This window comes from Chenopodium album, chromosome 10 (genome assembly GCF_948465745.1).
Source record: "Chenopodium album chromosome 10, dcCheAlbu1.1, whole genome shotgun sequence".
Taxonomy (NCBI): Eukaryota; Viridiplantae; Streptophyta; class Magnoliopsida; order Caryophyllales; family Amaranthaceae; genus Chenopodium; species Chenopodium album.
This window is the reverse complement of record NC_137843.1, coordinates 55,206,075-55,231,706: the sequence shown is the minus strand read 5'-3', so window position 1 is coordinate 55,231,706 and position 25,632 is coordinate 55,206,075. Positions and strand designations below refer to the sequence as shown.

The 25,632-nt window shown below is 33.6% G+C and overlaps 2 protein-coding genes and 1 pseudogene across 3 annotated transcripts in view; 1 reads left to right on the top strand and 2 right to left on the bottom strand.

The window, feature by feature from the left end:
- The window catches only part of LOC145564174 (phosphoenolpyruvate carboxylase kinase 1-like), an 86,788-nt gene extending 83,172 nt beyond the window's left edge, over nucleotides 1–3,616 (bottom strand). The window contains exon 1 of the mRNA XM_081624510.1: nucleotides 2,809–3,616. Within this exon, the coding sequence (XP_081480636.1) occupies nucleotides 2,809–3,616 (808 nt within the window). The remainder of the gene's footprint in view (nucleotides 1–2,808) is intronic.
- Nucleotides 3,617–11,893: 8,277 nt separating this feature from the next.
- Nucleotides 11,894–14,946, bottom strand: LOC145562574 (cryptochrome-2-like; annotated as a pseudogene). The gene is made up of 4 exons (XR_014094410.1): nucleotides 14,642–14,946; nucleotides 13,693–13,913; nucleotides 12,714–13,420; nucleotides 11,894–12,091 (listed from the first exon to the last, which is right to left on the bottom strand). The product of XR_014094410.1 is annotated as a cryptochrome-2-like (transcript).
- Nucleotides 14,947–23,542: 8,596 nt separating this feature from the next.
- LOC145565441 (uncharacterized) lies at nucleotides 23,543–24,749 on the top strand. Its single transcript, XM_081625445.1, has 3 exons — nucleotides 23,543–23,767; nucleotides 23,876–24,488; nucleotides 24,571–24,749. The coding sequence occupies exons 1-3, from the start codon at nucleotides 23,543–23,545 to the stop codon at nucleotides 24,747–24,749; spliced, it is 1,017 nt and encodes a 338-aa protein (XP_081481571.1).
- Nucleotides 24,750–25,632: the final 883 nt, after the last annotated feature.

Sequence of the window (25,632 nt, the reverse complement as noted above, 5' to 3'; positions counted from 1 at the left end):
TCCCTCAAATAACCCCTAACTGAGTAATTCAAGTGACCCCTGACTGAAACTCGAGTAACCCCTAACAAAATAACTCGGAAAACCCCTATCACAAGATATGGCCTGCTGCACCAAAAAGTTGTTGCTAATTGAAATATTAAAAAGATTGTTAAAAGGATCTAAAGAAATTCATTATTATGATTTTAAAATATTTCTCTAAAGTTCAATAATATTCATCCATCTTGATTAAGGTCTACACTATACAGAATAGATATATAACGAATTACAAATTTTCTGAAAAATTTAAATTCTCTTTGATCATATAAGAAGCTGATTAATGAAGGAGAAAATGGATAGTAAATTTTGGTCCTATGAATTGTATAAAATGAAAATCTCCTTGAATTATTATCATCAACCAGAAGTAGAAGATATAAATTTCTAGATTGCAAGTGAGAAGTGAACCCAAATTTAATTTGTGATGGCCCAAACAATTTTGCTACATTTACAACCAATCATAGTGGGCTATAGCTATATATTAATGATACCAATCCATTTGGGCCAGATTGAATCATTACAAATCAAAGAGGCCCATATTGACATATGGTTCTAAGTTTCTAACCCTAAATTTGGCCCAAATAAATCAAAAGCCTAAAATTTGACCAAAATTAATGAAATTCAGTTATGGATCAATTTTATCAATCTTATTGGTCACTGTGTCTGTGGCTACATAACAGTCAATTGATATAACCAAACACATGTTTAGTACTTGAGTTGTATATCTATGGCAATAAATCTCAATTCACGTGAATTTTTTTTTATCTACTATTTACGGGTTAAATACTTAACAAGTGTTAGTGTCTTGACTAGTCAATATTCTTTTCTTTGGTCTTATTGACGTTATTACTGAAGTGAATTTATCTTTATATATGATAGTTGAAACGTATACTATATTATATAAACATCATACAGTCTAGGTTTATTTGATATGAAAAACAACATGCACATGTGAAGGGTTGAGTTGTGTCCTATATGCGCCAACTTCAAGCGCAACACGCATCAAATCATTTGTGCGAGGAAAGACCCTCATAACTTATTTTCTTTACAAACTATGTATAGTACGAGTACATATTTGTAAGATAGAGACATGAAAAGAATGAGACAACAACAAGATTCACAAGTATAGAAATCAGAAGATATTCCCATTAGTAGTTTTTGTACAATATCTTCCAAATTAGAGCTGCCTACACCATATTGCTGCTCATATACTCCTAACCCTTCTTCCCGCAATGCTAAAAAACAAATCCAAGCAAAAGCCACTATGTTGAAGGAAAACCGGGCTTTTTATAGCTTGAAAACTACTACAACTACTACCAAACACTTTTACTTCATTTACATTACTTCCTCGCAAAGCTAAAAACAGAATACTTCTTAGCATTGTTACCATCATATATATATATTATATACTCTTATGTTGTCTTTTTGTATTAATTTTATATAGATTCATGTCATTGTCGTAGGTTGCCCTCCATTTTCCATGAACCAAGGGTGTCCTACATATCATTCAAACGTATTCATATTAGTTCATTTTTACCAAAATTATACTAAGAATGCACTTTTTTATGCAATGAGGACCTACTTGACATGCATACCATATTCATGACCTACTCTTGGGACTAATAAACTCAATATTATGTACGGATGCATAAAAAAATTCCATGTTCTTGGTCGACATGTCAAAATTTTACACCCATGTCAAAGTATCGATGATCTAATATAGGTATTTGAGGCAAATAAAAGATTACAACAATTCAGATTATACAACATTTGACGCATAAGATTGTGCACGTACATGGTACGTACACCCCATCTTTGTCGTTTGTATATTGATAAGGCTGATTGATTAATTAAACTACATTATAAAGCAACACTATGGATACGGTTGATTACAATTAAAAAAGATCATAATAAGCAATCATCTTCTCAAAAATATTATTGAAATAGAACAATTAACGGTATCTAAAGAGGACTCTAGATATAACTTTAGCTTTCATATAACAATATTATTATGCATATAAAGTAGTTTAGGGCTCTAGAAATCATTAGTACTAATGCATGTACTATCAGTCAAACAAAAGAATATTCAATAATTTTATGATATCACCCTCAATTAATTCCCACACCATTTAATTTTGTTTTGTAATTTTCCTTTTTGTTGAGTCAAACAAAAATAGCACTCATCAAGAAACACATAAACAGGGGAATAAAACAGAGGAATAATATTTTCCAAATTGCACTTATTTTTCCTAATTTAACTCTAATTAATTTTACACCACCATCTAAAAATAAAAGGAAAAAAATAATAATTTACACTTTGATCCACCAAATTATTAAATAAAAAAAATAAATAAATAAAAATTTCATAACATAATCCACCAAAAAAGGGTAACATATCTCAAATTTGATCCAAAAATTATACCCAAACTAATCTATTGCATGCAATCCGGGATTAAATCACCCAATATCTCCTAAATATTTCAAAACTATACAATAATCTACATAACTAATTTCACAATGCATGTAAACTCAAACTCTTTACATGTAAAATTTCACAAAAATAGCGCTTAATCAAACACTTGAACACGACAGAACCATACGACTTTAACGAGAAAAAAACTTCAAACAATAAAAATTAAAGTAGCTCATGTAAAATTAAACATATGCAAGAAAACAGAGTAACCAAAATTAATCAAAATCAGGTCAAAAAATATACCATGAGATTAAATAAAATTAAAACTACCCAAAAAATAAAATAAAAATGAGAGAACTTACGAAGAGCTTCTTGAGCAGAGAATCTTCTGGAAACATCTCTACAAATCATCTTCCTCAAAAGATCTTTAACAGCAGGTGAGAAATTCCCAAAAACCCTCGAAGGAAACCTCAAATTACCCCTCAAAACTTTTTCAAAAACCTCTTCTACTCTCTCTCCATAAAACGGCGGAATTCCAGCAAGAATTACATACAAAACGACACCAGCACTCCATACATCCACCTTCTCATCATACCCATTTCCTTCTAGAATCTCCGGTGCCACGTAATATGGCGTTCCGACCACCTCACTCATCCTCCCACCTTCGTTAACAAACCCAGACGACCCGAAATCGCATAGTTTGACCCGTTTTGTAACCGGGTCGAATAAGATGTTGTCAGGCTTAATGTCGCGGTGAACGACACCGTTTTGGTGGCAATGTAGGATGGCATGGAGGAGAGAGAAAGCGATGGAGCGAGATTCGGGTTCGGGGATTCGATGGTGGAGTGAAACGACGTCGTAAAGGGAGGGAAAAGGGAAGAAGTCGAGGATGAGGTGGAGGTGAGAGGGTGTATCGTAAGTGGAGTGAAGACGAGTGATGTACGAGGAGGATGGTGGTGGTGGTGATGACGTGGAGGAGAGAGAAAGGAGGAGGAGAGCTTTGGGTTCGTTGATGAGAGATTGAGAATCGATGGTGTCGCCGGAAACAGAGGATTTGTTGATGGATTTGACGGCGAAGAATTCTCCGGTTAATCGGGATTTGCACTTTGAAACGACGCCGAATCGACCGCTGCCGATTTCTTCGATGATTTCGTAGTCTCTGCTCAACATTGTTTGTTAATGGAGGAGAGAGAGAGTATTGGTTGAGAGTAAGAGTGAGAGGGAGTTAGTGAGTGTTTAAGTTGAGAAAGGAATATTCTGGGGGATTAATATGTTTTTTTTGTTTTTTAAATAATGGCAAGATGGATATAATTTTTTTTTTTTTTTTTTTTTGGTTAGAGAGATACGAGGACGGGTGATGATAATCGATCCCAATATCACCTGAAATTGAGAGGGAGGTCTAATCATTTGAGTTATTCCTCGTTCCTCACTTTCTAAGATGGATATAACTTACGAGTATTTCAATTATCACATGGAGTACAAGTTGAAGAAAATTTCATGCGAAGTACCTCGAGTGAGAGTTTAAGTTAAAGAAGGAAATATTCGGGAGGAATTAAATAAGAAAATTATTATGTGAGTTTGGATTTAGGATAAGACGGATATAAATTACGGAGTACTTCAAATTTTACATGGAGTATAAGTTTAAGGAAATTTCATACAATCCATGTGAAATAAATTCTTCCAATATTTTATACGAAGCATGGTGAAATAAAAAAAAAAATTAAATTAAAAAACCAATAAAATAAGAGAGAGCAGGTGAGGGGTGTGATCCAACGGTCGATAAGGGTATTGTAACTGTAATTTTGGAGTTTGTACAAATTTTTTGGGTTTTATTTAAAAAAAAAAGGGTGGTAGTTGTGGACTTGTGGTCTAGTAGGACTAAGAGTTAGGACTCCGTAATTCCGTATACTATACCAATAGAGTATAAGAGAATCCGTACTTTTAGTACTCATCTATTAAGGAGTAGTAGTCAATACAAAATTGACCCATCCTAATTTACTGTTTGACTTGTATTCATAATAACTTAAAGTGATTAAATTTGCTTAAATTTCTTCTCGTCAAAATAATTTGCTTAAAATTAAGTAATAAATCTATTATTTCCTAAAGAAAAAAAAAGTAATAAACCTATTATACATCACAGTATACATAGAAGTCAATATACATCCGGTAATATATTGCTCCTTTAATTATTTTTTTTAAAAAAATATTATCTTTAGACGAATTTAAATATTGTATAGATTGTGTCAAAAAAAATTATTATGTAGAATATAGATACACTCAAATAATGCATATATTTAAATTAAGTATATTTATGAGATTTTACTGAGGTAAAATTATAATATAAGACTAGCTTAAGGCCCGTGCCATGCATGATAAGTCTAATTTTTTTAAGAAAATTAATTATATCCAACAAATAAAATTTGATAAAACATACAAATCAAATATATAGAAATTATAATGTCATAATATATATTTAAATAGGCAAAACAACAAATGATATAAAAAATGGATTTTTTTAGTCTGCCAAAACTCGAGAATTTTTCAGGCGGGGCTTGATCATGTCTAGTGGCCATATTAGTGAATACTTATTTATAAATGTATTTTTAATAAATATCAAAAATTAATCGAATAACAAACTAAAATCTCCACTAAAATTATTAGCAAAAGTGCAAACATACACAAAATTACAAATAATATATCACCTTTATATCTAAAAAATCATTTGTTAAACACAACATTTATTTTATAGCAGTATATCAGTTTGTGATAATATGTACGTATAGTAGTAAAATTTCATAAACAAGATTGTAATTAACTTGAATATATAGTTATATTGAATTGAAATTGAAATAAAATATTAGCTAGAGGTATTTGAAAAAAAAAAGTGATGTTTTAAAGTAATTTCTTTAACATCTATTATATGAATCAATTTATTATAACTTTTTTGACAAAATATAATAATACTCCATTTAAAATATAGTTAAAAAAGAGTTGATTTTTTTTTTTTTTAAAGAAGTTGAAATAATTATTTAGGTAAATGTATATATATATAATAATTAGAGTTAAGTATACAACAAGGGACTCAATTCTTGCAAAATGTGGGGAAAGGGGACTCTATTTATTTTACAGAGGAAAAAGGGACTGGGCTAGAATGAGTTTGGGTTTTCGGTGGGTTTTAATTAAATAAGAGAAAGAATTGAGTCCCCTTGGTTAAACAATTGAGTCCCTTTGGTTTAATTGTGTTTTTTTATTAAGAAAAAAAAAATTTAAATTAAGACTAATAAAAAATAGAGTCCCTTCCTCTTTTTGAAACAAAAATAAGGCATAGAATTACAAAACTTTCTGAATGTTTGTTTTCTTCACATCTTCATTACATCCTCGACCTTCCAACTCCACATTTCTCTTTAAAATCACAACCATCTCATAAGATAATCTTGACTCACGTGGATTGTCAACCACCTACCACCTAGAGGTGATCAATATCAGTCTGATTCGAGTTTGGATCGATCCGGCTCGAAAATAGAGCGCGTTTGGACAAGCCTTAAAACATATTTTTGGTTACAAACCCGATCCCAGCCAGAAAAACTCGACAAGTCTGCTACTTTTTTGCGGGTTTGGCCTGGGCACGAGAAATTTTGTCAAGATCCGGTCCAATTTTGACCAACTACCAACTTTATAATCACGCAATCAAACAAATACAAGACAAATAAGCTACAATAAACCAGAGATGAAGAGCATGCTTTGGCTTTTTTTTTGTTCTTATTATTATTATTATTGAAAGAATTATTTTTTTTTTGGACAACAAACATTAAAAAAAATTCAAGAACAAAACTTTTGCATTGCTATTGCACTTTCTTAATTTCGAACAATTTTATTTTTAAACCAATCATCAGTAATGATTAATGAAGGAATTGAATTTGTCTGGTTTAATCAAGGTAATAATGAGGGGACTCAATTCTTTACAAGGGAATTAATTCTTCTTGGGTTAAAAGTGAGTTAAGTCACCTGAAAATACTCCCTACCACCAGAGATTTAACCCCAATCCCCTTTTCCTCTGTAAAATAAATAGAGTCCCCTTTCTCTACATTTTGCAAGAGTTGAGTCCCCTGTTTTATACTTAACTCTTTGAATTATGAACACCAAATAAAAATGAATATATAGTTGTCATAAAGATAATATAAAAGATTTGAAATGATATTATTATAGAATCAAATATAAACACAAAAAAATAAAAAAAAATAAAAAAAAAAAAAAAGATTAAAAAGGGAAGGGGAGTTTTGGAGGGAAACAACATCATCAGGATGTGACACGTGTCACTCCCGGTGTCTGTTTTAGTATTAAATTATTGAATTATTGATTATTGATTCCCTCTAACATTAATAAGTTTTTCCAGCTATGATACATTAAAGCGTATCATACTATGATACATTGATGCTATTGATTTTTTTTGGTGTTCACATTGATGCTACTGATGAATTTAATGGATAATCTTCTAGGTAGTGCATGTAATTTTTGTAGTTGCAATTCCGGTGATCATATTTGTGATAGCTTATTATAGTTGCCGAATCTAAGCCTATATTATACAAGTAAGGCCTAATAATGTTCCTTAAATTTAGATTATTAACCTAGGAAAACTATTTTTAAATAAACTCGTAATTAAAAATTCAGATTCTCATCCACTTCTCAAATTCCTTCCTAGCCTTTTCTATTATTTTGGGAAGATTCTCATAGAAATATCAAAAGTAACACTAAATTATTGGTAAAGCACCACAGAATTCGGAGTAGAATCTTTTTCCTAATAAACACACAATTAATATACTGTTTATTTATCTTGTAAAATGTATAGATTAGATGTAAACCTCTCTTTTGTGCATGGATTCTTTTGATGTGGAACCTACTTATAAAGATGCATAGTTTATCCTTGGGTATATACTCATCTATCATCATTCCTTTAGCATAATGATCTTATATAATTCATGGTTTAAAATAATTAATTTCCTCATACAAATATCATTATACTCATGAAACTCCGTCCTTCTAACCTATTTTGAAGGATGACTTTCATGAATAAAAAAATGAGACTTCTTTTTTTAGTTTACAACATGAGACCGTCTCACATTAGAACTCTCTAATATATTAAAAGTTAAATGATACTCCCTTTGAAAAACTACTAATGTAATTAGTGGCTTTTTTAATATGACAAAAATTGAGTACTGCTTATTAAACTATATGATCCAAATGAGGTTATGAGAGAACGGGGCCAATATAAGATTTGGGTTTGTCCCCTAAGAATCAGAAATATCAACTTCCACTGACTTTTCGAGAAAGTCAAGAGACCAATTTAGCCAACTTAATATCGCATTATGGTAGGCTCTTAAGACTATTCTCCAACTTAGGCATCTATGATAATCTTACATAGCTAAATAGTACGGAGTACGAGTGTGAGGGATAGATCAAGTGGTTAGAGCTTCTCTCCGGTTTTAGGAGATCATGTGATCGATTCTCACCCCTGTCCTTGTGGCTCTCTAAACATCAAAAAAGTATGGAGTATGAGAGTATCGTGCTAAAAGTATAATACGCCTGTGTTCTTTTCACCTAGATATACTCCGTATTTACTTATATTAATTTATCTGAATCGTCAATGTTGATACCAATGATGCATAGTCTAAATTTGGAGTTGGCGCTACCTTACACATTTATTACCTTTCATTTTTGTATAATTGAGTGATAAAGTTACACAATATGTATAGTTTCACCCCAACATTCCTAAAGTCCATTCCAAATCTTGATGCATATAAGCCTCAAGCAGCACTGCTGATGGAAATTTCAGAAAATGTCACCACTGAAAACGTTAAGAAGTGACACAGAGTGGCAAAAGGAGGACCTTGTAGAACACCGCGTGGGATTATTTGGGACTGCATGAAGTTGTCACGGGAAGAAGCAACACGTAAACGACCAGACGTCGACAGATATTATCTCCAAACGTCTCATTCACTAAAAATCGTATGTGGTCCGTACATAAAATTTTTGCTACTTGTGCAATTGCAGACCAGAGTTTAAAGCAGCAAATATAGAAATAAACATGATTATTTCCTATTATGATAAGACAAGAACTGAAGGTTCCTAATTCAGAATGAGCCTGAAATTGATTAACAGTTCAACATCAACCACATTCTATAAACCGAAGTTTCCATACTTGGTTGCATTGACTATCAGACTATGTTTTTCGGTATCAGAAATCAGTACACAATTTGTTTTTGAGAAAGATGCACCAGAGTTTCGCGGAAACTGTCTTCTGCCTTCTGCATATATACCTAATCGATGATGATATAAGAAGAATTATCTATGTTGTAGGTAAATGTTTATGTTATACGATGACTACGAACATAATACGCAGAATGTTTGTCTAGATCAACCAGACAAAATGTTCGGTAATCTACCCAATCCCACCTGCATTACAATAGTTAATCAATCTGTACTATTAGGAGAATATTGCCTTCAGACATAAATTCCAACATTGAGCCACACACTTATAAAGTGCATTTACTCTTTAATATTAGTTTAGATGGATTCTGCACTTAAACTAGCTAAATTAAGTAATCCTGCAAACTAGTAGTTCGACATAAAAAATTGTTTCAACTGTTAAACATGGAAAACGACACGATTTCAAAGAGGTTTTATGAAGACTAATTACTGATTGGAGCTCTCAGTAGATCACACTCAAGCTTTTGTCTAGAGATATTTAGACAAAGAGACAAATCCAATAGGAAAGCATTTAACAAAAGAAGATAAATGCTATTCATTGATGAAATCCATTAGTGTCCAAGACAAATGGTTTACGTACGTATATGTAGCTCTTGGAGTACGGCAAAGGACCAACTGATGTCTGAACTCCTAATTACCGGCCACTAAAAAGTTTTCCGGTTGTACTTGCTAGTACCACATATAAAAACTATATACTCCCTTCGTCTGTAATTAACAGTCACATATAGTCATATAGACCACCAACCAAAGCCGTAAACCTTGGTTCTGCAGTACATGCTTCACAAGCAGTATATGACCACACCCAACTAATATTATCAGAAAACTTAGGAAATTGGTGCCGATTAAAGGAAACTGCAAGCAAGGTTTCTAAATTTTTCAAAAATATTTCATTCCTCTATAATACTGAATTATAATCAAACCTGCCTGAATGAATGTCAAACATCAAAGGACCAGTATTTTCCAAAACTAAACTCATAAAAGTACAAAACTTAACTTGCCCCTCACTATATTACAAAGAAGCAATTTTATAACTTGGGTGATTTTTGATGTTGCAAGTCATTCACATCAAGTTCGATTCTTATCATACTAAGGTGATGAGTCATACAATTCGTTTTCATGTAGTCCATTTAGGTTTGGTATCTATTGTTGTTTTGCAAACTCAGATAACAAATCAAATTTAGTCACATTAAATTTACAAGCTGGATCTCGTAATTCAGATTTGGATCAGGTCAGGTGGTTCTATTTAAGATATGAGATGTCGGTTTTACCAAGTCTCAGGGATCTGTACATCTCTTACAGTCTTACTACTCTTCCGAGGTATAATTCCTACCAATCACACTAAAGTTTTAGCAATTTCATTACCTGCTGCACCCATCTTAGCCACTCTGAACTCATGAAATAATTCCTATATGAGAATTGTGTGTGAAGGGGGTCTTAAAAACACCCAAGAACCTTGTATCAAAGACTTCTAAACTTTGTAACAAAGGTAGTGCCATAGTACTGTACCGCGTTATTCACATAAAGAACCTGAGCCCTTGTTTGGTTTTTAACAAAATCAAATCTTATGAAGTAGCATCAAACCTACGGAAAAAATCAAACTTTATAAATTTAACTAGCAATAAGAAGTTAAATTAGAAGTCAAGAAAACAACATAAATTCGTATTCCTTATAAACATGTCATGATGCTAATTGACATAAGTTGAATGGAACAGCAAGTTGGACATATTTAAATAATCTTACATCAGAATGTGCAAACCGTAACACATAAAGTATATAAAGGAAACAGCTTTACTGACCATCTTCACTTGAACTCTGTTTTTTTGCTTTTTGTATGGCTACTTCATAATCCGAACAAGGCTTGTATTGTAAACTATAAAACCGCGCAGCTGTTCCTGCAGCTGCTAAGGCCTAAGATTGTCTAAGTGCTGTCTATTCTTCTGGAGAGAGGGATTATTCTGAGAGAACCCGTAATTCTCGGTCTCTTCCTATTTGGCAAGAGATTATTAGTCATATTTTGCATCGAGGGAGCCCGTTGATCACAGGATGACCCAGTAATGCAACTTGGTTTTCCATTCAAGACAACCTCTGGTATAGATGATTTCCTGAAAATTTCAGAGTTATCAAACCTTGTATCTCCTGTGTTTCCACCCTTCTCGGAGCTGTCGACTACAACTTCATTTGTGCCATTTGTTTCTTCAGCTCCTGCCTTTCCTTGCATCAAACATATAGCCTAGGCAGTGGCGTATCCAGGAATTCCGAACTGTGGGTTCGGAATTTTTAAAAAAATGATGATCATATATTAACTAAATATTCAATACATAAGTTCATTTTTTTTTTTTAATTACAAATGGATGGATTTTACAAAAAAAAAAAAAAAAAAAAAAAACACCTACAAAAGCATTTTTCGAGTTTTCATAGTTTGAAATTCAAGCGTGCTAATACATTACTACTTCTATAAATCTATATTTCTATTGCAAAAAATCAATATTACACATAAAAATAAAAATAAAAAATCTCAAGCCCCCAATAAACACAAATTTAACAATGTAAACTTCTTCTAATTATCAATTAAAAGACCAAGTAAAAATTTTAAATTCTAAGTTTCTACAATTCAATTTGTCAACAATTCAAGTATTCAACAATATATCAAAACCAATTAAAAAAATCAGTATGTAATTAACTAATTATCACTAATTTTAATAAAATCAACCATTAAATAAAGATTTAAGAATTAAGAGGAGTAGAGGAATAAGAGGTCTCACAAACTCACGAAGAACGGAAGAACTCGGAAAAAAATTACAAAAAAGAAAGATAAAAACATAAAATGAGATTAACCATTAAATAAAGATTTAAGAATTAAGAGGAGTAGAGGAATAAGAGGTCTCACAAACTCATAAAGAACAGAAGAACTCGGAAAAAAATATCAAAAAAAAAATAAAAACATAAAATGAGGGCAGCAAGAATCGAACCCAAGACCTAAGGAGGAGATTCAATGCTCTAACAATCACTCCCTTACCAATGTGCCAGGCTTTAACATTTGATTATTTATCTCACATAAATTATTTTTAACCCTTTTTTTCTTTTTTTTTTTTTAAAAAAAAAATTAAAACTTATAATTTTTTTTCCGAAAAATCTGTGGGTTCAATGAACCCCCTTGAACCCCCCCTAGATCCGCCCCTGAGCCTAGGTCAGATTTTCTCTGGCCGTGTCCATCTCAATGACTGGTTTTGGATAATTGAATCCCAACTCCACTCCTGCAGCTTTTAGGACTGTAGCAGGTGCATTCCATGGATGATGAATCCACTCTGCTGGCATTCTTGCAAGTTCTGGTAGCCATTGCCGAATATACTCCCCTTCCGGATCATATTTAGAACCTTGAAGCTGGCATAACATTAAGGGTAGCAAGATAAAACAGGGGAAAAAATTATATTAGCCTAAATGTATTTCTGAATATATAGCAAAGTACGAATTGTGAGAAAGAGAAACAAAAGAAAGCATAATTGATACAGAATTTGTCATCAAACTACTGCCTATAGGGCATCAAAGAACTATGTGTTTGCTAGTATGCATGTCGAAAGCATCATGCTAAAAAAAATACTCGTATAAGTTTTAGGTAAAATGAGTTCAGAACAATAAGGTTGATAATACCCAAGTTCAATTCAGAACTAAAATTGCAGTCACATGCAAACAAGGGCCAGCAAGTTTAGATAAGTTCAAGAAAGAGCCATTAAGTTCATTAAGGGGTAATAAGTTCAGATAAAGGTTTTTTGGGTGAAAAAAAACAAAGCCTAATATCACTGCATAGTTTAGCTTTACGTCAATAACTGATTAGAAACAAAAACATGCCCATAGACAGAGAAAAAGAAATAAGCAACATCATCTATTTACATGTAGATAACAAAGGATGCATCTTTTATCATATTAACTCAACACTGGAATCCTGATAAAAAGGAGGTTCTTTAATGTAACAGAAGGAACTTACTAAAGCAGCTAATGTGCGTACCTCTGGGTCATCCAGACGGTGAAGATCGTGACCATCTGGTAAGCTCCCAAAGATATACTGCCAACCTAGAATATCACATTCCAAATCGGCATCCAGAAGTGTATCCCAAAAGTATTTCATTCCCTACCTCCAAGGAAGCGGCAGAAATTTCATACAGAAACTTGCAACTATCACTCTCATCCTGTTGTGAGTCCACCCAGTTGCCCAAAGCTCTCTCATTCCCGCATCAACCAGTGGATAGGCAGTTCGACCCTGTCTCCAAGCCTTGAAAAGCATCTGATCTGAATTCCAAGGGAAATACTTCAGGTTGCTCAGCAAGGGTCTTTCATGGGTGAAAGGGAAGTTAAAACAAAGATATATAGAGAATTTTCTCTGAATCCAATAGCCCTTAGAAACATATTTGCACTTTCCAAACCACAACTGTTCCCTTCATTTGCCCACACCATCAGCTTCATTTGCACACTATGAAAAACTTTCCTTACACTCAACTCCCCAAAATGTAGATAAGGGGACAACAGTGATGTTGAATTCCCTCCTACCTTAACCCTGCATTTTGAGTATTCAAGCAGATGCTGATCGACAAACTCTGAGTGCCTTATTAGCATTGGTCCAACCTGGGGACCAAGCTCTTTTTAGCAAATCGTTGCTTGATATTTCTGAACCATTCTCAAGACCCAAATCCCTAATTGAAAACTTCTTAAATGATCCTGATAGACAATACAAGCAGTCACTGATTATTAAAAAGTTTCCTTACCATAAGTTACTGTAGAAATTTGTACTCCTTCCATTCTTTTACAAGTGAATTATAAGGTTATGAAAAACTATAAGGTAGTAGCATTGGCATTAAAAACTGAAAAGTAATGTCGCATTGGTGCTATAAATTGACAGATAAAAATGCATATATTTTATGATATAAAAAATGTTATTTAAGAAGTCAAATCAATATGGAATGAAAGGAATACATAATACGAATATGCACCTGCAGCTGGCAAAGACTCCATGGGGTAGGAAATGAAGTGGGATCCATATGCATGTTCAGGCACTTGTCCCAGAAAGGAACCAATGTTGTAAAAGCATGGCCTTTTTCATCATACACTTCCCATGGCTCGTACAACAAATCTCCATTGTAGCTATGTACAGCAATGTTGAGCTCTCCAAGTTTATGCTTGATGCTATGATCACAAACAAGTGAAACAGGATCTGCAAGAAAAACACAATCCAATTTCAAGAATACAGTATAAGCCATTGCTACAAAGGACAGAGTATTGTATAACAGCACGGTCAATTTATGAATAAATGAGCTCCTCATACAAATTGATGATATATAAAAACTAACCTTGACACTCTTTTCCTCCAAGAAGTTTACTACTATATTAAAAACAGGCACAATTTAAACATAATACAACAGAGGATGAATAAATGAGCAGAATCCTGCATCTTTTCCTTCTTTCCCTACCATAACATAACTGATCTTTCTGCATATCTATCTGAAAGAGAGAAGCTTGATAAAGAACATCAAGCAACATACACAAGAAAGATTTCAACGGCCTAAACTTAGCTATACACAATAAAGATCGCCAAATAGCCAAATCATTGTTAACAAGAAGAGTTCTTAGTCTACACTATTATAACCTTTTTTTTTTATCAGTTATAAGTAAAATCACAGCCTGAACACCATGAAGCCTCTTAGCCTCACTTTCTGTTTTATAGTGTTTCTCATAGTGGTAGGGTAGTCTAAACTATAGTTTCTATGATTACCAACTACTCAAAACATAGTTCTTGCTAGTATTACAAACAAAATCCTAGTACTATAGACTACTTGATCCTATAAATCAAATGCACATAACAGTAGCAAAAACATAGTCTGAAGTACAAAAAAAAACTTGCAAATGAGCATAATCAAGCATGAATTAGGAATCGAAACTCACCATAAAGACGATTAAACACCACTTTATTCGCGCCAGTGGCATTGATGCATTCCAACATGGCATCAAGGGTACTCTCCGCCTTAATCAACACGAGTTCAACACCAAGTGACCTCAACGACTGATCCAAATGGATCAAGGATTCCTTCAACCACCACCTCGAAACTCGGCCAGGGTAGTTTTTCTTCCTTTGGACACCATATGTACACAGGCAATACACTACCATCCCTGGCTGCTGCAGCCAAGGCAGGATTGTCTTCAATCCTTTCCCTTCTAAACCAAACTATAGTCGTGGAGCTGCTCCCCATATCTAATAAAACGTACTAACTAGTTCAGACAATGCTTTATATATAACTTCCTACAATCATCATCACTACTATAAAAGTATTCCAGCAAATCTCCAATTATATACCCCAATTAATTGAATGTTAGCTCAAACAACTCCATATGTGTCCAATTAAGAACAATTATTAAAGATGAATAAAACAAGCTAGCATAATAATAAACAAGCTAAAAACTATTCATCTTGGAACTAAAATTTTGCACAATAATAATAAATTATTGCTTCCAATCTTCCATGATCAAATATTAAAGCTTGATCAAGTGAGACCGTCTCATACAGACTTATCGCGTACCTCCTATCAATAATAGACTATCACTAGCTAAATTCAAGATTCTACCACAAACCCTGATGGAAATCAATTCAATTTCCAATCTTTAACAAACCCACCAAAAATCATGAATCAAACATCAACACAAAAATCCATCAACTAAGTTAACTGTTCAATCAATTTACACAAACCATCAAATTATTAATCAAAACTCTCTGAAAACCCATCAAATTCAGACATTAAAATAACCAAATTGAAACTAATGAAATGCAAACCTTTCAGTAGGAGAGAGCAGCTAAAAGAAGAAACTGGAGATCTAAGTACAGGATCTTTGTGAAGTACGAGTAAGTAATAACAAAAGTACTACGTAATACCCAATCAAGAAAATTGACAATTTGTTGTACAGGATCTGAGTACAGGATGTTACTTTTGCCACCAAAATTGACAATTCTTATAAAATTAAATGTTTATTTTCATGATATAGGATATTCTCATAAAATTAATGTTCATTTTCTTTTTTTTAATTAATATAGATTTTTGTATTTGCTCAATTATATAAGATGTTCATTTTTATATTAAAATGATATTCAATTGACAATATTAAAAAGGTTAGTAATTAGCATTTTGTTCATTATTGAATAACATTTAGGTGCCCATATGTAGTTCACACATGTTTTTTCATTATTATGGGACGAAGGAATTAGAATAAGACATCTATTAAATTCAGGCGATTATATTTTTGTATCTATATTCTATGTATACGTAGATTATGAAGGAACTCAGTTTTCACCCTTTTATTTCTCACAAAGTCACGCAAGTCATAATATGAGTGAACAAATGCCATGCTTTTGGGAAACTAGCAGCATTGCTATGAATTCAGCTTCTTTTAATCTGGAAGGTGCTTTAGCTAACATAGAGATAATTACAAAGGACAATGTGGTGGCTCGTATTGAGGACGATGATATTATTGGTGATAATCAATTTGTTGATGATCTTCTTGTTAACGAAACAATAATGAAAAAACATGTATGAAGTACATATGGGCACTAATTTTGAAGGATATATAAGGAAGTTTAGTATGGTAAAAAGTATAAAGTGAGGATATATATATGTAATTATACATGAAATAAAAACAAAAATAGACACTTAATTTTAGAACACGCAATTACAAAACATAAGCATTTAAAAATAGACAAATTTATTAAGCTAAATCAAGGTTCGTCAAAGTCTAAAACCTTTGGGGAAAAGAACATATACAAATACGTTCAGTGTTTATTTCGATATCTCATCTAGCTATAAAGTGGTGTAATGTATTTCCCGCTCCTCTAACATGAGTACACTTGCAAAAATCAAAAGCACCACTAATTCTATTATTAGTATCATCAAAAAAAATAGAAAAATAGGAGCAGCACCATCAGTCCTCTGTTGGACAATTCGTGTGCGTTAAGAGCATTTTGTATGGTTAGTTTGATTTACATATTGGAAGGAAAAGGGCAGCTTGATTTACATTTGTTAGGGAGATTATTGTGAGCCATTGGATTATTAAAGATGGACGGCTGGGATAATTTAAGCTACATTAAGGTTTCACCTTGTCTGGAATAATGAGACAAGTACACTTTTGACAGTCCCATAAGGATTTACCGATTTACCCCTTAAAAATAGAAATAAAAAAAAATTAATGGCGGTAAATCGGTATTTGAAGATGTTTGTTATGATTACCTTTCTGATTTCTGTATAAACGAATCAAAATGAAATTAGATGATGCATTTCCATTCTCAATTCTTCTCATACCTATTTAAGGAAACCCATTACATCACTATCAAAACTACAAAAAAATCACTGCACTCAATCAAAAACCCCTTTCTAATGGCGTTAAAATTTCTCTTTCAAACACCATCAACAACCCCCTCGACGTCCGGAGATGGGTCGGGGTCTCCTCCACGGCGGTCACCCACTATAGCCTTACCCCCCCCCCCCCCCGGCCGTCCGCCCCCACTCTCATTCTTCTTATATCCTTTAAGAGTAACTGACAGTTGAAGAAACGTAAGTAGAAACCATTTTCACAGAGGGTGTCCATTCCTAACCTCAGATGCAACTTTCCTACTCTGAGAACCGTACATTCACCAAGACTCGAGGCGCCAATTGCTCCCAGGGAGCCAATATCTATGGTTAGAGAAGCAGCAACAGAAAAAGGAGGAGGTGTTAATGGAGGAGGAGGAGCGGATGAGTTGTCAATAGAGGAGGAAGATAGAAGAAAATAGAGAGTAAAACGTGTTAATGGCTGAGATCCAATTTTTTGTCTTATTAAACGTGATTTCAAGCACAAATTTCCTTTAATCTTGCAAGAAGAGGACATGAACAAGCAATGACAATAATATGATGAATAATCATGCAACATATATAATTATTAACAAATTATATGTAAATTATTCGTAAATTAACAAATTATGTTAAAACTTTTCGTATATCATGTAACTAATATATAAAGCTAAACTTTTAGCTAGGTAACGAGATTGCGACACTTGGCGTTTTAACTTTTCGCCAAGTGTCACGCCACGTTGGACAGATTTAAATAGACTTCATAAGATAAAAAAGTTAGTTTAAAATTCTATTTGGATAAAATTTTAAGATAATATTGTTAATTTAGAATTTTATTATCGATAAAATACCAATATTTCAGATGTACAAATGGAATTATAATTTTATTCCAAAAAAAAAAAATTATTAGATTATAATTCTAAAAAAGCATCATATAAATTTATTTTTTATATCATAATTTTTTTTGGAGCGAAGGAGTAGTTCAAAGCGTAAAACATCCATTTATAATATATACTAATCGGTTAAAATTATATACTTCACAATCTAATAGAATGGAGACCTGTTAATTAGGGTTGGGTCATGAGTCATCTCAGATTGAGTCACTTTAGGTTATGAGTCAAGAAATGTTCAACCGTTGCCCATAGTTTTGGGTTCGGGTCAATCCAACGTGCTTTGAACATTTATTTTATTTAGTTTATTTTTTGCTATTTTTTTTTTAATGTATTAAATCGAACATTTTCACCAACATTATTATTAGTCATTACATACCTACTAGATAACAAATCGTCAGAAAAGCACATCAATTCCTAACTAATTTTGTATCAATGATATATTTTAAATTTTGATATATAGATTATAAATTTATCTTAAAATTCAATTAACAACCCGGGCATCGCACAGGGCACAAAACTAATTAACAACTAAGGTAAAACTATTCGTAAATTAAGTTAAACTTTGTATAATTTGACACAACAATCATCATACTAATAATATTCTCAAAGCATAATATTTAGCAAGATTCTGGGCATGATACTAATAAGATTAATAACAAATCCTAGTGTAGGCGTCGTTCGAAGTGCGCCTACGTTAAAGCATGTTGTAAATATGCTTGGCACTCATAGGAAATGAGAATTGACATATACGATTAGGGACAAGGAAAGTAGGGAGCCGCCAACAAGTTTTTAAGGAACTTGTAAACCATCCACGGATCATTTAAGGCAACCACGATTAAGGGACAACGATAAGCAACAATGATTAACCCGTGAAGGTTACACCCCATTCATAATCCATGAGATTACTAACTCCATATGGTTCGGAACCACGAAAGGAGGATCGGGGATGATGGTACGAAGTGAGTCATGGAGTCACATTCGCCCGTATTGGCCTCTACTCGATTCTTATAGTGAAAAGTATTTCCTGCGATCTCAAAGGCATACAAACAAAGATTCAATTTTCTCCAAACTATTATTATGCTAAATTAGTTGAATATTAATGCAACACATAATTCTAAAATATTGTGATCACTTCAATTAACAACAAGATTAAAAAAGGAACCTAAACCGGTCGTCCAAATTATCTTATTAGGCGTGATTTTTTATTACATATTCCCTTTAAGCATGCAATACGGTGATCAATAATAATATAATCAACATTAATATTGGAAGCAATTCAACAATAAATTGTTAGTCAAATCAAATCATAATAAACCTAATCATGATACTAGCAACAAGAATAAAAATAAAAGTAATTAAGTGAATTAGTTACTCACTTTCCGCGTTTTCTTGAATTGCTATATCATGAATAAACTGTTACTAATTTCAATAAAAATATAAATCAAATGGAAATTAAATTAAATAAAAGTAAAGTTGATTTGGTCCAAACCCTCAGTTAATTATACCTTTCACGCCTTGGTTTAAGTATAGAACTTCGGGTATTGTATGGACTCCTTGGAGTGCTTAGGGGAAGTATTATGAGAGAATAGGGAGCTAGTGTTTAGGCTAAAGAGGGAGAAGAGAATGATTTTGTGATCAAGCTTGTTGAGGATTGAAAAAGGGGTGATATGACCTCTATTTATAAAGAAAAAAGAAGGGCCGAAGAATCAAGAAAAGATCCGAATTCGAATCGGAATAAAACTCTTGCGATAGACAGCGGTTTTTACAGGTTTTGTTTTTATCATATCTTTTGATTCAGAAATTGGAATAAGATAACTAATATGTCGTTGGAAAGCCTTGAAGTCTACTTTCTAATACAATTAGAAATTAGATTAAAATAATTTATAGAATAAAATATATGGCCGAAATAGTGGGACGGTATCAGTTTTGAATAGAGTTTCGTATTTCTTTTATATCTTTTTCGTTATAGCTCAGAATATTATAATATATCATTGAAAAGATAATTTCAAGGACTATCCAACCATCTAAGATTTGGATAAAAACTATGAGGCGCAAAAATCATATCTGACTATCTTTGAACGTCTTTCAATTCGAATAGAATTAGGACTTTCAAAAAGAGGAGTTTTATTCAATTTCAAACTCTTTAATCTTATCTTTTCAAAAAGAATAAAGATCTTATAGAAACTTCCAATTAATCCTAATTGGTTTAGGAATGGGATTAAATCCTTTGGACCCTCCACATGATCATTGGGTCGTAGGTAAGGTGGACTTAGGTTCGGTTTAGGCTCGGTTTAGTATTTTGACCATAACTTATTCGTTATAACTCGGATTTGGGCTTATAATATATCGTTGGAAATCTCTTTTCAAGCCCCATCCAACTATTCAATCATTGGATCTAGATTATGGACCAAAATAAATTAGACTAAACGTTTTTATAAAAAGGACACGAAATGAATGATTTTAAGTTTAAAGGCACGAAAAGAGGAAAATAAGTTATGGTTTGGGGAAATGGGCTAGGAATTGGCTTAGTTTATGAAATGTATTGGGATTGAATGTGGATTTAAGCACTCCAAGACTAAATACTCAACCCGACCAATAATGGTGGTGAAAGGTTGTTCATCTCGAGTTTGGTTTTGGTGAGACATTTTTAGGTGTCTACACCTAGCATGTTACTAAATAATAAAAATCAAAGTTTTATCCTAATATGATAGGAGAAATCATAAAGACATCCTGATACTAGGAAACAATAAAAGCATTCTAATATGATACTAGGAATTAAAATAAAATTCAAAGCATGATTTCTATATCAAAAGAATAATTAAGAAGTAATCAAATTACTTACTTTGAAGCCTCGTACCTCTTTCTATAAAAAGAATACACACGTTAGTAAATTCAACAAAATATTAAATCAAACAATCAAAATAATATTAATTGAAATATAGATTTGGGCCCAAACCCTCAAAACTATCAACCTTTCACGTCGAGGTCTAAGGCAACTTCGAGATTGGTTAGATGTATTAGTGTCACGTGAACGAGGAATGGTGATAAAATCAAGAAAAGGAATGTGTGTTTGTAAGGCTATGCTTAGAAAATCAAGAAAGAGATAATAATCTTTAACTTTGAGAGAGAGCTAGAAAAGATGATGATTGTTGGTCCACGAAAACGGAGAAAACCGTCCCTATTTATAGAGAAAACGACTGAAAAGATCAGAAAAGAGTCAGAGTCAAAATTTGACTCGGAGTAAAACAAGATTCATCGCGACGCGATAGATTTATCGCGTCGCGATGACTCCATCACATCAGTGATGGATCTGACGTGATGCGATAGATTCCGTATAATAAGATTCGTATGGAATCCGAATTCCAATCAAATTGGGTTAGTCGAATTTCTGTACTTATCTTTATTAAATCAGATTTAAATCCATTAAGAACACTTGTTTTATCCGATATAAATTCTTAGTCATTATATTTTCAAAATAGGATAAATGAAAATCTTCTAGAAGATAGTAATTAATCCTAATGCCTTTAGAACTTACAATAACTTTGTAGATAATTCTAGAAAATTAAGATAAATCATAATGGTTTTAGAACTATATTTAAAATTAATGGACCCTCCACATGATCATCAGGTCCGCATATAAAGCTCATATTGGATCCAATTTAGTATTTTGGCCATAACTTTTTCGTTATAACTCAAAATTAGGCTTATAATAATATATCGTTGAAAAGCTCTTTTCAAGCCCTATCCAACTACACATTTATTGGACTCATATTATGGACCAAAATAAAATGGTTTGGACGTTTTTCATAAATAAGATATGAAATGAATGATTTTTGATATATGAAATGAATTATTTTGAATTATAACATTTTAGAAAGTGGAAAGCTAAACGTCGCCCTCGAATATCTAACTAACGCCCGCAAAATATAGTAAAATTACGTATTTATCCTTATAATAACGATTATAAAAATAATTAATTTTACCTTAATTTCACACTTTTACTGTACATAAAAGTTTTTACCGTTCTCTGTAGTGGTCAACGGCCACCAACGCTCGTTGGTCAACCACCCTAACCACCGTGATTTTCAAAATCAAACAAATTTTTTTTAATTTTGCAAAATCAAATTCATTAGATCTTATGGACGACGATGAAATACCAGAAACACAACCTTTGACGATCGCCGAAGGCTCGTCAAACCGTACGGAATCAGTACGTTGCGATATTTTTTAAAAAAAAAATTCAAAACCCAGGAAACGCCTAGAATTTTCGAATAACCTAGGCTGAAACGCCTAGTTTTTTCGAAACATCCTAGGTTATTCTAAAAAACTAGGCGTTTCAGCCTAGGTTATTCGAAAAAACTAGGCGTTTTTTGGGTTTCGATTTTTTTTTTATTTTTTGATTTCACGTATACGTTGATTGTTATTGGATTTTACATGGTCGAAATTATTATTGTTATTAAATTTATATTATAATATTGTTATTAGAATGATTATTGGGTTTAAATCATTAATTATATTATTGAATATATTAAGTATTTTATAATTAGTGTGTTGTTAGAATTGTTATTATTATTAGTCGTGTTTGTTGGTTCTTAACTTTTATTAATATTTATATAGGATTCTGAGTCCGAGGATGGTGATGGTGTGGACTATAGCGGACATTTTTTGACAGACGAAGTGTTTTCGAGTTTTGAGGATGTTGTTCTATGGGCACAAAATGTTTGTCGACCGCTCGGATTTATGTTAGTGAAGGCTTCTTACAAGACCGATCAAAGTGGTCGACCGTATCGATATGTGAGTTGTGATCGTGGAAAAAAGGGCACGATAAGAGACATGATGAATGCGATACGCAAAGACACCAAAAGCAAGGCAAACAGTTTTCCTTTCAAACTCAAGGTTGAGTATGTCAGAGTAGTAAATGGTTGGAAACTTAGTTGCTTGAACGGCACTCACAATCATTCTTTGGTTGTTTATCCTGAGGGACATCGACAAATTAGCGGTCTTAGTATTGCTGCTAAGCAGGTAGTGCGTGACATGACTCAGGCACAGGTGTCGCCTTGACATATCATGAGAACTCTTGTAGAAAAGTTTCCCGGAGACCGTCCAAACATCAGGCATGTCTACAACTGCAGAAGTAAAATAAGAATGGAGCAATTCGAGGGAAGAGAAGTAGTTCACCAGGTGCTTTATTTGGCCAGACAGAGCAATTACTTCACTTGGGTTTTTACTGATTCCAACAATGTGTTGCAACATGCTTTCATGGTACACCCGATCATGACAAATTTGCTACGCACATACCCGTACGTGATAGGTATGGATTCCACTTACAAGACGAACCGATACATTCTTTGAGATTGTTGGGGTTACACCGACTAATCAGAACTTTCTTGTTGCATACGCATTCATGAGGTCAGAGTCCCAAGAAAGTTATCGGTGGGTGTTTCAGTGCTTGAGGTTGTTGATCGGTCATCATAGAGAGCCGTCGGTACTACTGACAGATAGGGAGCTTGGCCTTTGTGCAGCGTTGAAGAGCGTGTTTCTAAAGACAAGACACATGTTGTGTGTGTGGCATATTAACAAAGATGTTGAGGCGAAGGTTACTTCCATGTTTGAAAAAAAAGGAGATTGGTGCCAAGTTCAAAAATGGGAGGTGGAGGCTTGTGATTAATGCTACTTCTGAAGAGGCATATAACAGAGAACTTGCAGTGTTGAAAACCAAGTGGAGTCGATGGCCGAAAGTGATTGAATATGTTGTGGACACTTGGCTCGTACACAAGGAGAAGTTCGTATTGTTTTGGACAAACCAGGTACTACACTTCGGCAATGTTAACAACTGCAGGGTTGAGAGCTAGCATTCAGCATTGAAGTGTTGGATTGACAGTTCAATATGTTCTTTAGACACGGTTTGGGCTCAGGTGCACTGCTCGCTTGAGAACAAGATCATAGCCATTCGTAATGGATTGGAGGCATGTAGAACAAGTCATGGTCAGAAGTACAAGCATAAGCCTTTGCATCAGTTGAATGGAAAGGTATCCCACTATTGTCTATCTATTCTTCTCAGTGAGACAAACAGGATGCGAGGGTTGAGTACGGATATCCATCGACGTTGTGGGTGTGCTCTACGTACTACCCACGGCTTACCTTGTGCGTACCAAATATACAACTCGATTGCTGCAGGGAAGGGGTTTTATTCGAAGGACATTCATCCATATTGGAGGACCCTTGTCATTGGAGATGGTGTCGACATTCCTAATATAGTTGATGAAAATGATGAGGATCGAGCTCATTTCCGCAACCTTGTTGATCAGGTTATTGCCAGCGATCCTGTGATGCTTAGGCACGTGTCACGAGTTATTGAGGGTGAGATGGATCCTAACTACGATGACCTTCAGGAGCCTAGAGTCAACCCCCGTGTAAGGGGACGACCACCCGAGAATCGTAATAGGCGGGATCCTTCCTTTTTCGAGCATGTTCAACGTAGTGGGCGAGAGAATCGATCTAGAAGTAGGCCACCCCTATTTGATACAGGTGATTATCGATTTAAATAATATTTTTATGCATCATATATTTTAATTTAACTATATGTCATATTATGTTTTTGATTTTGTAGGTACCGGGTTCGACATGCGACCATGCAGATACAGCTACGATATTCCCAACATCATTTGGCCTTATGTCGTAGGTGTTAAGGACGTTATTGGAGATGGGAACTGCGGATTTCGTTGCGTAGCAGATTTATTGTACGGAAATCAGGGAGTGGCGATTGGTTCGACATCAAATGGAAAATGAGGTTGGTTCTCACCCTTGGCTGTATAGCATGATTTACTACGACATATGGGGCCAAGGGGATGGTTCAGGATTGCAAAGGGAGGTAGACCGGATCAGATGGGACGGTGATGCGTGTGGAGAGGAGCACTGGATGGTAGCACAACAAGATTTTTTTGCTATTGCCACAATATGGAATGTGGTGGTGATTTGTTATGGAGTAGGAAATAGACTGTCATGCTACTATCCATCTACTACTATTTTACCATTGAACAATCGTGGACGCTTAGATAGGCCTTCTGGTGAGTTTGTGATTGGAACTGTTGGTGGATCGCATTTCATTCGGTTGCATATGGATCGTGACCACCCACTACCTCCAATTTCACCAATGTGGTTTAACGCTCGTCAGGCAAGTGTAGATGGGTGGGAGACAAGGTACGAGAGAAGACTTCAACTGTGGAAGACATTAATCAACTCTTAAGTACTGTTGAGTATTTTCGTGGATTTTGATTAAACTTTCTTATAACTTTATTAATAAACATGGTTATTTTTTAAATTTATTTTAAGCAATTCTTTTCAAAATATATTAAACAAGTACTACATAATTAGAAAATAAAAAACTCATACATAAATGTCAACTTGATAATTTCCAACAAATGTGTAAAACTTAAATGGCCACTAACAACATCCAAAACATAGATAAAACAACAAAGTCCAAGCTAAAATACATATGACAACTAATCTCCAAGTCCATTTATTGCATTCCAATCATCAATCACTTGCTCCAACATTACTCTAGTGTCTCTCGATAGCGTAGGGTACTCACTAAGTGATCGCTGTGTTGTAACCATGAATCGTCCTACCCACTGCACAAACAATTATAATTGTATTAATAATAATTATAAGA